The sequence below is a fragment of the Sinohyriopsis cumingii genome, unplaced genomic scaffold, assembly GCF_028554795.1.
Source record: "Sinohyriopsis cumingii isolate HCF-2022 unplaced genomic scaffold, ASM2855479v2 utg002226l, whole genome shotgun sequence".
NCBI lineage: Eukaryota > Metazoa > Mollusca > Bivalvia > Unionida > Unionidae > Sinohyriopsis > Sinohyriopsis cumingii.
This window is the reverse complement of record NW_028316162.1, coordinates 462412-478408: the sequence shown is the minus strand read 5'-3', so window position 1 is coordinate 478408 and position 15997 is coordinate 462412. Positions and strand designations below refer to the sequence as shown.

General features: G+C 36.8%; 1 protein-coding gene across 1 annotated transcript in view; it reads right to left on the bottom strand.

The window, feature by feature from the left end:
• Positions 1–15997, bottom strand: part of LOC149770911 (E3 ubiquitin-protein ligase rnf213-alpha-like) — a 512819-nt gene that overhangs the window by 44524 nt on the left and 452298 nt on the right. The window contains exons 61-62 of the mRNA XM_089948996.1: positions 6688–6838; positions 330–504 (exon numbers count right to left, since the gene is read on the bottom strand). Of these exons, the coding sequence (XP_089805122.1) occupies positions 330–504; positions 6688–6838 (326 nt within the window). The remainder of the gene's footprint in view (positions 1–329; positions 505–6687; positions 6839–15997) is intronic.

The window sequence follows — 15997 nt, the reverse complement described above, 5'->3', positions numbered from 1 at the left end:
TCCTCATTATTATTATTATTTGTTACAAAGATTTTTTTAAATTCAAGAACTTACAAACAATCCCTGAGCTCAGAACAACAAAAATTTTTGGAGCTAAGTATTATAAACACCAGTACTTAAATATTTTTTAATCATCAAGGATTTGAGACACAAATAAAAAAATTTGCTTGAACCTTTGTGTATGTATGTATGTACCTATCTAATGAATCTGTATGTGCCAATGACTCACTACCTCTATGCCCTTCCATATGCCAGAGAAAATACTGTGCAAATGTTCTTACCCATCTGCTAAGTTACAGCATATATAGAATTACCAATGACTAACTTACTATCTCTATGCCCTTCCATCATGCCAGACAAAATACTGTGGATGATGATGAAAACATCATCCAAGCTTTTGCCAAGAGCTCTGTGAAGGTCATCCAGGTCATGTTCAATATGTTGCCATAGAAACTGAGAAACCATGTCATCTGTTATGTCTGGTTTGATAAACTGACTCACAGCCTGGAAATGAAGGATCTAGGTTATTATGATTATCATAAAAAGAATCATATTTAAGTTAGAAGTAACTATTAGATCTGAAGATAGCTTTTGGTTCATGGTCCTTTCTCAATAACAGTTGATGACAAATTTAACCATGACAAGTTTGCTGAGACAATGAAACACTGTTATGACACAAAGACAACATTTATACAGTAAAATCTGTCTTGAGAGACCACTCCTGCAGGCAAAAAAAGTGGTTGCTCAAGACAGGTGGTCTCATAACAGTCTATGCAGGAAGTCCAATTTTCAAAATTTGGAATTGAACAGGGTTTAAAAAGCAGAAACATTCATAATTACTGTGTACATATTTTGTTCCTTATTCATAGTTCCTAAAATATTACATGCTATACAGCACTTTATTATATGCTCATTTTTTTCTCCATTAACTTTACATTGTCAGAATCATGCAATATTACCCAATACTGAACTCGTGCGCAAATACACATATTGCATTCACGTGCATAAAGGAACTACTTTCTATTGTAAACAAACAATGGACGCAGACGCCAGCACTTTTGATTTGTAAACAAATCATGTACACTCACGTAGTAGGCATTTTACATTGTGGTTGCTTAAATTTGTTTCTGAATGAACTAAAGCTGATATTTTCGTGGACTGCCACATGCCAACTGCTTTGGCACATTCTGCATTAACTTTGTTGATACAATGTTTCAGATTTAGGCTAACTATACAACAGATGCAAGAAAGGGTCCTTACAAATAACATACAAGTGACAAGTCATATACTGTCTTCTTTAGCTGGTGATAAGAATGGCAAAAAAATATACTTACTGTTTTACATCCTGAATTTCCTCAAAATGTACCTTCTTAGGTCTGCAAATCCAAATTACATGAGCCATGTCATAGGTTCTCAAGCCTGATTACACATTTCAAAATTGTACTGTAATTTCGAATATAAGTGCAATTACATCCTCCTTACTGCATTGAAAATGAAATAAACATTAAATTCCATAGCATCTTTTTGATAATTGCAATTGCAAGACTTCATATTTTTCCCACATTATGATTTCAAACATTCAATGACAGAAACAGAAACACATCTGCAGATGTCAACACGCTTCTCCCACGTTTCTTCAATCTGATGTATTTCATGTGGAATTGTCATAAATCCAGACCATAATCACGAAATTTTGTAGAATTGAAAAAATACCAAAATCTATTCATTCCAGATCAAATGGAAACGTTGGTGCAATGCGCATTCATTCACAATATGACTCCAAATTTCAATTTTAACTAGATACGCCAATTTCTTTCAAAAGTTATGTCGAGCGCACGATTAAGTTCCAATTTATCTGGGCAGAGTTATGTACGCAGTAATAATGTTGTTGTTGTGTAATGATGGATCTGAGTTTGTGTATTTAGTTTGGAATACGGCATACATTCAGTTACATTGTTTCTTGTAGTGTATTTTGTTAATATAATTAAGCATTAGGAAGAACAAAAAAATGAGCATATAATAAAAAGGTTACTGCATTTGTATAGGAAAATTTGAACGCGTTTTGTTGCATGGATATACTGCACTCCCATGGTCATGCAGTATTTCCATTCGAAAAACTCGTTCATATTTTCCCATACAAATGCAGTAATCTACAAATACAGGAATGATTATCATAAATAATATAATCTAATAAACTTAATGAAACAATGCTTCTTCAAGAATACTTACCCAATCATAATAGCTCAGGAAAACTACTACTACCTTGCAAATCCAGCCCCTCCCAGATACTACTTTTTGCCTGTCCTACCTTGTGAGGTAAAAAGGTGTGATGTCCCTTGACGCAACGAACCTGTTCTATTAAGGTACCACATGAAAGCCCAGACTGGGTCTTGCAGGTGGCCTTCAGTTGATGTGTCCAGATGAGAAGAGGTTTTATGATGAAAGTCTGGTTACCTGTGGAATGAAGGCAGTTCTTGGAGATGAAAGAGGATGCTGTCATAAGTAAGACAGACCTGCCTTGTTGGAACTGCATGTAATTTGGGTCTGCTGATAGGGCATTAATTTTGCTAATTCTGCCTGCAGTCGCTAACGCCATGAGGAAGCAGGTCTTGTATGAAAGGTATGCCAGAGAAGGTGGGCTGCCCAGCCTTTTGTACTTGCATTGGTACAGACTGTAATCTCAGGCAGTGGTACTTGTAGATGTATAACCACTGTGAGTCAAGTCAGGTTGCCCCAATCCCAGAGATGGTGAGAGGATGATCCAGTGGGCAAACTTTAGGCCTCCATTTTGGGCAGAAAATCATTTGCAATGGGCACATAGGAAGGTAACCTAGGACTATGAGGTCCACTGCCACTGTGAGCAAGCCTAGTAGGTTAAGAAAATTCCTGTGCTTTTGTATTGAACTCCATACCTAGGTGAACAAATTGTTGAGATGGTACTAGGTTGTTGAGGAAATGTCCAGATTGGTAACAAGGGTTCTCCTGTTTTGTTGGATCTAACTCACTTATGTTTCTGCAGGATGTCAACCAGGTAACTTGATGCTGCCACTGTAGAAATGGTCTGGACTTGCGCCATTACTCAAAATCATCAGATGAGTGAAGACCCAGGGACTGATGTTGAGCCCCACTGAGAGTGCTCTGAATTGGTATATCATGTAGGAGGTGAACTGCAGGAACATCCTGGAAGCCTTATGAATAGGGACATAAAGGTATGCACTGTTAAGTCCACACTGATGGTGAAGTCTCCCTTATGGATGGCATTCAAAATACACTGTGGCATTTCCATTGAGAACCAAGGGGTGTGAATGAGTTGATTGAGGGGGCTTAGGTCGATGACCGGACACAGAGTACCATTTGCCTTTGGGACCAAGAAAAGTCTGGAACAAATGATAAAACCCCCTTGGTGCTATATCTGCTTTGGTATTCAAGAACTGGGTTTTGTTGGGTGGAGCTTCGATAGGATGATTTTCATTGGTCTCCTTGGTGGCTTGTTTGTGGACTCCTTCAAAATGGCCATTAAACAGAAGGTTAGAGGATGAAGGCTGTGTTCTTAGCTTGGCCTTATGGTGATCCTTCTGGAAAGTGCAGGCAGAGAGCAAGCAGTCACATACCACCAACTGTAAATTGTACATGTGGTTATGGCATTGGCCAAAGTGTGTTGAGCAGCTCTATTCAGTACTCAGGCCATTCTTGAGACTGGCTTGTATGCATGCCCTGAGGTATTTGGAGTGAAAGAAGATATGTTCCACCTGTTGGATGATAGCTATAGAGACGAAAGTCCAACACTAAAGCCATGGCAATGATACTGTGCACTAACTGCCTAGTGTCACCAATGGGCCATCTGGCCCATATATATTGAGTGTGACTTTGTCAACCCCAAAGCAGCGATATCACTGTCAGCTGCTGGCGTTTCCAAATGAAAGATTGGTGCATGGCAAAGGTAGGACCATGGACAAACTGATGTCTGTAACTCTCCTAGACTGTGGAAGCAACCGAAGTTGGACTATTCCATTCTGTTGTCAGATCAACAGATGCTGAAGCTCTGGTCCAGGTTGTTGATGGAGTGGTAGGAGGACAAAACTCTATTCCATCAGACAGTGTAGAATAGATGACAGCACTGGAGAACAAGCAACATCATCTTGGTTGCATAATGTGCGGCTAAGGTCCTTTGTATTGCTTGAAACTTAGCTGGCAAAGAGTGATGAGGTCTCTCGCTCACTAAACTCGTAGAACACCCTGAATTAGAAACCATGACTTTGAGACATTCGCTGAGTAAAGAGTCTTTTCTTGTGGCAAAGTGTAGAGAAATTACAAAGTGACATCTGTTGAGGCGCGAGTAACGATTTGTGGCATCATGCTGAATGAGCATCTTGAGGTGGTAGGTGGATTAGGCTGGTCCCTGCATGTCTGCAAAGTCAGGTTTGATATACTGGAAGCTGAGATGTTAGTGATAGAGCCTGTAATACTGATGTTTTGGCCCTTCTTGATCCCTGGTATATGGCTTAGCCTGGTTGTAACATAAATAGGCTATAAGTCTGGGCAGGATGTTGTTAGGATCTTCAGTTTGGGATGGGTTATGGGATGTTTGATCCATGTAACCTGACTGTATGTCCATGGAGTGAGAGGGAACTTGGCTGTTTGTTAGCTCTGTCCATCACTATTCCACAAATGGAACCAAGTTGAACCCAAAGGAGGCAAGGTGGAGGGAGTTGCCAAAAATGCAGACTTGGGTGCTGGAGCTGTTTCAGAGCATGTCAATGTCTAGCACTTCATGGCTGAAGGGAAAGTTGATCTATCTCCCTTGTCTGCCAGAAATTCTCACACTGAGGAAAGGCCAGTATGTACACTGGTGAGTCTTTGTCCTCACCTGTGTGTTTTGTGCACTTTGCCCATAGTTCTAATCTAAAATAGAGCAAAATGTATAAAACTTGTCTTTTAGAATGCAATGTATGTGCAGAGTTAAATCGTAAAACTCTGACGCAGAAATTGATAACAGAGAATCTGATAAAGCAATGATGAAGCACATGGATAAAACATAATGGCAATACCACCTGCAAGGAGGAGAAGCATAAACCTGTGGACATGCACATGTGATGTTTGAATACAGTGTGGGCGCATAGCTATTCCAAATGATAGCTACCTGGAAAAAAGTGATTGCAGACAATCTCAATTACAATGCTACCTGCAGGGAAGGTCAAGAATGGCATGTACAGGTAGAATTACTGAAGCATGGCATTCCGAGACTAAGAATTCCAGGTAAAGGAAACTCACCTGTATGTACCAGAAATGATGGAATTATACATATATAAGGAGTTTCTTAAGGCATAAAGACCTGCACACATACATATTGTAGCCTGAACCTATCTTGTGAAGTCGTATAGGCTACCACTAAGTGCTCTTTAAATATGATGGAATGCTTATGCAGATGAACATGACTTAAATGTTGCCTATAGAAACATGCATGAGCAAGACGTGCCTGAGTAAACCATGTATAGAAAGACAGAAAGCTTGTACTTGTCTGCCTAGAGTGGAAGTGACACAGAAATGTACACAAGTGTCTACATTACACACAAAAAAGCTTCACATAAATGGGAACTGAGGTACCTTTATAGATCTGTACAAAGTAGGTGCAATAATATCCATTCTGAAGCAATTACCAGAAGGGAAAAAGGCCCTCAGACCACCTGTACAAGCAAAAAACATTTAAATTGGCACCTGGATGCTACGAATGCCCTGAAATAGAAACTCACCAATATGTACCTGTTCATAATGGAAGTACATATATTAGGAGTTTTTATAAGTGCTAGAGACTTGCAAGTGCAAAAAAATTATAGCCCAAACTGAATGCAAAGTAGATAAGGCTCCCTGAGCAAGTATCTAAATGTGTGATGACAAAAATGTGTTAGCAAATTTTAAAGGTGGAACTTTATCTGGATAGGAAGAGAACAAGTTGGAAAAACAGATGAGTATTCTTTCCTTTGAAGTGAAAACTCCTCCAACTTGTAATGGTATATCTTCCACATAGATTTAACTGAAGCGTTCTTAAACTTTGCTGCAAAGTCTTAAACCTAAGGGGAGATCACTCTGCATGACTGACACATAGGTCAGCAGACAACGTTTAGCTCCCTTTAGCTGAAAGTAGTTATTTGGGACGGCTGGATTTGTGAGGTAATAGTAGTAGTAGTTCTCCAAAGGTAATATGATTGGGTAACACATTTGAAGAAGAAATATGCTCGTGAAGCATGAATACTCCACCAAAGTACCTTAATGAGCCTAAATATAAACAAGCTTGTGATGGGTGACAGGTAATGTTACCTTTAAGACCTTGTCTTTTGACATTTTGATAAAACCTATAAGCTTCTTCCTTACCCAAAGCTCATACCACCCACAAGTCTGGTCCAGGTATGTGACGTAAAGCTAATGTTAATTTGCCCAAACGATTTCACTTCTTCAATTCACTATGATCTTGACCTTTGATGCCAAATCAATAGACCTCTTCCCTGCCTCAAGTGCAAGTCATTCACAAAGTGTGGTAACAGTAGATGGTGGAGAAGATTAACAGATGTAACATAACAAATGCTACCTAATGTCAGGAATATAAAAATGGAGCTAATGTTTAAGAGCAACAGTGATCATGTTTGAAAGTGACAAATATACATATAAATTGCAACCAAGACAAAAACTGACCAATGAATCAATGTTGGCTCCAAGCATCATGGTGAGATGTGTCAGAAGACGAATGATACCACAGTATACAGGAGTAAGACTTCTCTCTGGACCAATCTGTGTCCTGTTTTCAGCATGGCCCAGAATGTGTCCCGTTTCTGTATGGTCCACACTGCAGATAATAAAAAAAAAGAGAAACATTAATCTGAGTGCTTAATATCTGTAATACCAAAATGTGGAAATATTCTTACACTTTAGGGTAAATTAATCTTTTTTCTGGTTTTTAATTTGGTGGAGATTTATTTGTCATATTACTAAAACTGAATCATCTCCAAATAAATGTGTTGTAGTGATTTACTTGAACAAGAAATTGAGTTTATGGTATGCACACAAATGTAAATAAAAAGAAAAGTTTCTATCAAGGCTAATGATGATCAATACTGATGAGGAGTCCATAAGTCAGGTGGTAGATGTAGGTCTACTTTGGTGTTGTGATTCACTGTTCAGGATGAGCACACATATTAGATTTCATGACTGCACAAGCTTTAGTATATAAGAAATTGACCTATATATCAAAGTCATACAGTTAATGCATCATGTGAAGTAGGTCATAGCAATCTATGCTGGAATGGCGGCGTAGTACTCCAAAGAATATATGTACATGGTAAGTTTCATGACAGAATAAAAAACAACAGCAGAGAAAATTACCTAAAACATATAAGATTTGCATAATATTTTAGAAAAATAAGTGGGGCTGAGATGGCATATCAGCATCAATAGTCTAATACTGAACGGTGACACCTATGGTTAAATTCTGTCATCCGTTATTTTGATATATAAAATTTGTGCATTAAACATACCTTGCTATATTTAGGAACAGTATGCATATCTGATAGTGGTTCTGTATCATTTATATCAATCTGAAAGGTGTCAAGATTGATCAAAGTTGTTTAATTTTCAAAAAATTCTCCAGTTTCTAATATTTTTAGTTGTAGCAGCCAAATTTAATAGCAGATCATTTGTATAAGCTTAAAAGCCCTTAATGCCAGAATGTTTTTGTCAAATTTGCTTGCAAACAGAGCTGTCAAAATTTTAGAAAAGTTCCACTGGGTACCTGTCGATCCTAATGATTGGTTACCTGGGTACTGACTGAAACTGTATTATGGTAAATATGTACCAACCTGAACTGCTTTGCTGTTGTTGTTGATGATGGTATGAATGGCATGCAAAAATGATTTTTGTTCATCAATTAAAGTGTACATAAAAGGAACTGCTCATTTAGTATTTATTCCTATCAAAATACCAAACAAATAAAAGGAACAATTTAAGAAACTGTGAAATAAACGAAAGAAATTAGTAATGTTTCCTAAAGCAAAAAAGCAATTTAAAAATATTTAAGCTGTCACAACTAAAAATGTTTCAAATGCACCTGAAATGTTTGCTGAATACATGTATTGATAAAAGTCAGAAACGAATGTCCGTATTAACTTGTCAATGCACATGTTCCAGTTTCTGCTGAGAAAAAGAAGCATATCCACAGTTCTGGCACCAGAGAGGCTTGACTCCTACTATGTTCCCAGCTGATGAAAATGCACTTTCCGATGGTACAGATGTTGCCATAATGCACAAATATTTTCATGTAAGAGCAGCAAGTTTAGGATAACACTTACTGTTACTGTGACAAGATTGCAGAATGTCAGAATTCACTGATGGTGGCATCTCTGGCTGGTAGGCTGCGAATTCGTCAGAATTATGAGTTAGTTCATTGACAGTACACAAAGCAGCATGATCTTCAAATATATTTCCACCACTGTAGAAATATCTCTTCTTGCTTTCTTTGGCTCTGGTTCAGGTACTGATACCTCCAATTCATTGCCTGTTATTTTACCCATGATTGTCTCCAACTCAGATCCATTGGTAGCATATATTTCCTTTTGATATGGAATCTAAACAAATTTAAGAAGCTTATAATGAGGATCAAATACAAATACATTTGATGCATTCATTGTGCTGTATTCTTCTGGATAAAAATGGCACTGTAATTCTGTAACCATTATTGATCTGCATTCCTTAATAACAATATATTTATCTGGTTCAGAAGCTGTAATGTTTGTTAAAATTATATACAGCTGCGGATAGACAGTTGAAAGTGAAGTACATGTCTGCCCAGATGACATGCTTGTTACCAGCTGATATGGTTTCAAAACAGGTGTGACAGCTTGGGCAAGAAACCAGTTGTCATCAGTCATTTCTAGAGTTGATGCGTAACTGTGGACTGTGAGAGTCAGATCAGACAGCACTGCCCCATTGGCCCAGCACAGTTTAACAAGCGATTCCAATATGTCTAGCAATGAGTTCCATCTACTAGAATGATCTATTATCACTTCTGACATTTCTTCCATGTCTCCATTTTTTAATGCTGCTTGATTATCACACAAAGCCTGTGCTGCAACTGTACTATATTTAAAGTGAGCAGTAGTTGCCTGATGGCGCCAAGCATCTTTTGAATGGCTCTTACTTTAAGACCAGTGTTGACTGTCAAATTGCAGCATGTGTGTGAAGCAATACTGATTTGGCCAAGTTGATGTTTGAGCAATTATTATTCACCGTTGCAGCAATTTTGTTAACTTGTATTTACCAGTCATTAGCAGAATCCTCCAAGCAGAGACTGATATTTTCATCTGCATGTTTCTCAGGCATTTCCCTTGTCTGTAAAACAGCTGATTCCAGCTGCCATTCATGGTTTATCTAATGAGCTGTCATGTACACATATGCAATATTGTGTATGGATGTCCACATATCAGTAGTGAATGCAACATACTCTGCGTTCTCCAAATGGACTTTTAATTTCATAGCCCCTTGCACATAAAGTTATTTAACCAATGCTGTAGTTGTTGTTTGGCATTTAACTTCATAATCAGGCTCAAAAAATTTGATCAAACTGTGAAATCCCTCGCCTTCTACCATCCTGATTGACCTGCAATCCTGTGCTATAAATGCAGTGATTTTTCTGTCAATTTCCATTTCTCCTGGCTTTGATAAATTTGACTTTAGAGGCTCCCACTCCCCAAAGATGGAATGTTTGGTGTACTGTTGGTCTTGATACCAGTGTTTTCCATGTCTATGTTATGGGTTCCAATGAGATAGCATTGCACAGTATTCATATTACCACCTTTAGTAGACAATGTAATTTCACATAGGTTGCAGTAATCACCATTTTCATCCAGTTGCTTAGCATGCCCATACTTTCAATGTTTTACCCATTTTTAATTTTAAAAAGTAATTGATTTTAAATTGTGCACTGTCCTCTCTGAATACATGGTGGTCTAGAGTGGCTGAGTGGTCTAAAGAGGACACCATTACGGATCACTGCCATCTCACCTGTCTGCATCGGTTCAAGTCTCAGGCCCGGCCAATGTGGGTACGTGAGAAAGCTTGCCAGTAGCTTCTTGTGGGTTGGTGGTTCTTTCCAGGGTTTTCTCGGGTTCTTCCTCCACCATTTATAATGGCCAAAATGTATAGCCTATCTTGTGCTGAAAAATGGCGTTAAAGCCTATAACAACAACCCTATGACTCATTTTATTACTTGGGTAATTATGAACAGGCAGGTATCCGACTACCCGGGTACCCTTTGGCATCTCTAGCTGTGAAAAAGGTTTTAAAAATAAGCAATTTAAAGGTTTATTCATCCTAAGTAACAGTTGCCATATCTGATGGCAAATTGGCATCATTTGTCTAAATCTGAAAGCCCTTATTACCACAATGCTCTCTTCCAAATTTGGTCAATTTCTGCTTAGCAATTTCTGAAAAGTTGTTTCCAGGTTTGTTTTATTTTTAGTAATGGCATCATCAGTATTTAATGTTAAATTGGCACCATTGCATGAATATGAAAGCTCTTCAAGCTAGGATGTCTTCTGTAAACTTTGGTCATATTCTGTTCAACTGTTTTCCAGAAGAAGTCATCTAAATATAGTTTCCATATTTGGGAGCAGATCTCGATCAGGTGTATAAACTTGGAAGCCCTCTATGCCACATTATTTTCTGTAGAATCTGGTCACATTCGGCTGAGTGATTTTGTGAGAACATGTTTTGTAAAGGTTTTACTATTTTCTGTAATGGTGGATATATTTGACGGTGGATCTGCATCAATGTATAAATTTTAAAGGTGTTCAAGTCGCAATGTTTTCTATCAAAATTTGGTCAAACTCTGTTGAGCAGTTTTGGTTCAGACATCATCTCAAGGTTTTTCTATTTTTAGCACAGTGGCTATATTTAATGGTGAATCAGCATCATCTGTATAAATTTCAAAGTTCTTTATGCCAGGAACTTGATAAAATTATCTCAATAAGTTTTAATGAAGATTTTTTAAAGTTTGTGTATTATTAGTAACAATGGCCGTATTAGTTAACAGACTGGTATTATTTGTATAAAATCTAAAGGTCCTCACACCAGAATTAAAAAGTTAAATATGATAGAATTCTGTTCAGTGGTTTTGAAAAGGCTGTTTACATTGTTTCTCTTTTTGTCACAACACAAAACATGATATGTTAGCTATGCAAGAAAATGTTCTCCTGTACTTTTAGCCCAAGAACTTGGAAAATGACATTGATTACTTGAGAGTATGAACATTTTTAACTGAGTGGTCTAAAGCGCTCACCGTTCTGGATAACTGCCATCTCACCTCTGTCTGTGTGGGTTTGAGTCTCAGGCTCGGCTAACGTGGATACGTGAGAAAGCCTGCCAGTAGCTTCTTGTGGGTTGGTGGTTCTTCCTGGGGTTTTCCAGGGTTCTTCCTCCACCAGTGATACTGGCTGCTATGCATGGCCTATCTTGTTCTTAAACCCTACAACAACAACAACAACAACAACAAATTCATCTACACTGTATTCAAGGTTGCTCTATCTGTTGCTGATCATGCTATAAATGAAGTGATTTTCACAAACAATATTACTTTCTTTGTCACTTTTACTGCGAATCTACTTTCATGCACCAGCTGATGAGCATAGGTGTGAACCTCCTGGATGGAAGGGTTTTCCTCCCATGAGGAGGGGCTTCTCCCATCCTTCACTGAAATCTTCAGTGTATGCAGAATGATTTTTGACAAATTTTTTTTTCATTTTTTCACATCATGCTTCCAGTGTGGTATATTTACAGTAGTACTGCCTGTGATCATGTGACTGAACAGTCTTAAGCAGGGCAAGATGATCTCATTGCTAATTTCAAGCAGCATAAAACAGTATTTTGATTTTATTGGCATGGTTGATTGGTTTCAGTGTTTGATTTTTTTTCAAAACAGATTATATTATATGTGAATCAGAAGTCAACATAAAAAAGAGTCATGTATGTTATGTCCCAATTCTAAAATGCCAATATCTAAGCACTGAAATATTGTATAAATTCAATGATCGATAGAAATGGGAGTTTCTGTGGTTGAAATAAACTGAAAGGACATGAATAAGCATTCTAACCTTCCTGTAAAGTTGATTTTAATATCTTCTATGGTGACACGAAATATATTATGCAACATGCAAGATAATAAAAACTTGATAACAAATATATCATCACTGAAATCCATGTTTGCAGAATCTGCCTAAAATGTATACAGAGATATATATGTCAAAACAGTTTGTCAACACCACAGCCAAACATGATTTGTTTCTGGCAGTAGAACATTTTTCAGATCTAGTCAAAGTAATGTTCCCTAACTCCGAAATTGCTCAAAAGTTCACATACAAATAAATTAAACCTACTCACTTAGTGACCCAAGCTTTGGCTCTTCACTGGGATAAGAAAGTCGAAGATGTATGTTACAATTAAAAATTCTCCACTGTCATTGAATATCCTACCTCTTCTGAAAACAAAACTTCTGACCAAATTGTACAAATTTCCTGATTTTTGGAAGCTGCTTTTTGTCTTTTTTCCAATTATGGATAAGTGACAATTTCACTCTGATGTCAGCCACTATACTTGTTAACAATGGTCAAATTGTAAGGTGACAAGCTTTGATGTTAATTTTAGCACCAATGTTTCAAAGAAACAAACTTTTTAAATGAAAATAACTTTAATTGTTTATGGAAGAAAAACCCTCACATTTTAGACTTGTTATATGGACTTAACAATACAATGAGGTTAGGTTGTGATGTTTTTGCATTAAATCGGTTTCTAAAGCTATATAAAATGAAACATAACATTTGTATTCTTCCCATTAATCTTTTGATGCAATGAATATAAGTCTCATGCAAAAGTATATATCTATGATATGCTAATGAAAGCTCTATTACATTAGAGGCATTCTTTTCTAAAAATTGCATCCTTCTTTGTAATAAAATATATGACAATCAGAAATGAGAGAAAGAAAGTGTGAGATACATTAATCAATGTAACACATAACTGACATAACACATAGCTTTATCACTAACTCAGAAACATGCATTGATCATTAGAAAGTATACATTTTTTCAATGTGTTGCAATTACCTTTATTTTGGAAATTATCGATGGGAAAAAAAATTAGAAATTAAGTTTGGTAGCACTCTCTATTCTGAATAAGTAAACAAGAAATCTGATGCTTAGCAATTCATTTCGTATTTTAATTTTTTAAAATAATTAATGGAGTACTTTACCTGGTATTAGTGTGCTTCTTTTATTTTCTTATCATTCAAGTTTTGTTCAACAGTCAAATCTGGCCATAATGAACATATACAAACTTAAAGCTTGAGAAATTTTAATAGATCGAAAGTCAGATGAACCAGCATTACTGCAATAATCAAACTGAACACAATTACAATATTCATGATGACTTTAGAATTAATATGAAGGTTCACAGTAAACAGGAAACAATTTGGATTTACAACCTTTATCCAAAACATTTGACCTCCAATTTCGAGTAAATAAGGAAATTTAACCAGGGATATATGTTTAAAGCCATTAAAAATATGAAGCCACTTATTAATAGCAATCAGTACAATTAGAGATAGATTTATAGCCTTGACAAACATATGGCATAGTAATTTCAGATGATATAGAAGGCATTATTGATATGATGTGTTCAGCTTATGCATAATACTGGGCAGGTTAAACAAAGAAACAAACAATATGAAATTAATATGAACAAATTCCATTTACATATCTGTCAACCCCTTGAGATGAAAACCTGTACGCCAGACCAATAAAAACCTTACAAAGACCAAAAAAACCTTACATGAAAAATAGCATTCATACATTTTATAAGAACAACAGTTTTTAAAACAACAAATGCCATAAATGAACTAATTTTACACACATTTACATAATTATTTAAATCGCTGAAACTTTATTTTTTTATATTTTTTTTAATTTTGAGTGTGTTGTAACACACACACGTTATTATATACAAAACATGCACCCTTTGCACTTCTCAAAATGTAATCAGGGGTTTTACAGTCTATGCAGCAGGTGTCAATGTTTATTTTACACTGGAAAAATGATGTCAGTGTGTCTGCATTCAGGGACTTCCTACAATCTGTATGTTTTTTTTAATCATAGGAAAAGCATTGTCACAGTCTGCATTGCTGTGAGACAAGGAAAGTAGTCACTGAATAACTAATTTCAGATTTGGGAAGTGGATACCACCAGTATTAATTGTCTGGCTGATAATATCCAGCCAGTAGCTACAAAAGCTCCTTTTCTGGTGATGGTCTGTTAATACAGGCACACATTTATCAGGTTGCATGCAATAATCCTCAAACTCATCTTTAAGTTCTTCATGATCCAGGCGTGGAGCAAGTGTTGCTACTAGTAATAAAAGATATGTGCAAGGTACACCGCTCCCTCGATAACTCGTGTCCGGATAACTCGCGATCCCGCTTATAACGCGGTGTCCGTCTTGGCTCCCGATTTTTTCCAGAAAAAATGTATTTAAAATATCTTTAAAATATGCTGAACATGAAAAAATTACGATAAGAATTGATAAATTAAACCTTGATACATTGCTCATTTTATCATCGAAAATGGTGATTAATGCCTGTAAAAATATAATCCATATTTTGAAATTTGCAAGTTCTAAAGAAGAATTAATTTCAGAGATCTCGAAAACGCTTAATTACGTGTATTTGGATGCCAATTTTTTATCTGGGAGGCAGAAAATCACTGAGGCGGGAGTCCTCCGTATGCATGTAATAGGTGTGCGGGAAAATTCAAAGATTTGCCGGTCCTGTTTCAGCCACCTGCTTTGTGGGAAAATGTGTTGATCAGTTAACTGTGCTGATATTTACAATGACAGAATTCAGTGACTGAAAGACTCTTTGATGTACTGTTGCCATTTTATAAGAGTACATTAAAAACTTCTGGTAAATGCTAACAGGTGGCAACAGAGAATGAAATAAACACCAATTAAACGTCTTCCTGTGTGAAAGTCACGTTCTAATCCTTTAATTCCGTTTCAGTGTAAACATTAAAATCACAACATATTCTGTTCATTGAAAACATGAAAAGAGTCAATTGACCGTCACATTGAAACCCGTGAGTACTTCTGTGAGAACCTAATTACATGTACATGCCGGCTTTGTTTTGATCAACAACTTGGGGAAGTGTTTGTTGCATTAAAAAAAAAATCGATTACAAGAGACCTCGGGTGCTGGATTAAGGGTCTTGGAGTTGCCTTTGACATAAAGCAAAACAGTAACAGAGACAACGACGATGATAGTGACTTCGAATGTTTCAGTGAAACTGATGTCATTAATGCCAAGGCTGTTTGGGAGAAATTCGTACAGACTCATGGTCCTGAGATGGGCGTTTCTCTTGAAGATATGGAGGAGTGGATTTGTGCTGACAATGATTGCCCCACAGCCGAATACATGTCAGATGAAACTATGATTATTTCTATAGCGAACAAATTTTCAGCACAAGACGATTCTAACTGGAGTAATACAAGTGTTGAAAGTGATGCAGATGCAGATTTTGCACCCCCCACCCCTCTGCACAGGAAGCAATCAAATATTTTGATATTGCCAAAAGGTGGCTGGAGACCCAAAATGTTGACTACGTAAAGCTCATGCAGTTGAGAAATCTGAGGGATTTTGCTCGGCGTCAGAGAAACCAAGGAGTAACACACACACAAAAAAAATAACTGATTTTTTTCAAAAAGTGAATTGATATTTGTCAAGCGTGGCACAAACGGCAAGTATTAACTTGTTCTAATTTACGTTGTTTTAAATTTGTAGACCAATTAAATATGTTAGTACTGATTAACCCTTGTTTGTTTTTGTTTTCCATTTTACTTCTATCACATTCAAAAATATTTATCTATCTATTGTTCGATCGACACTGTTTCTCGAAAAGAGTCGATCTTTTGT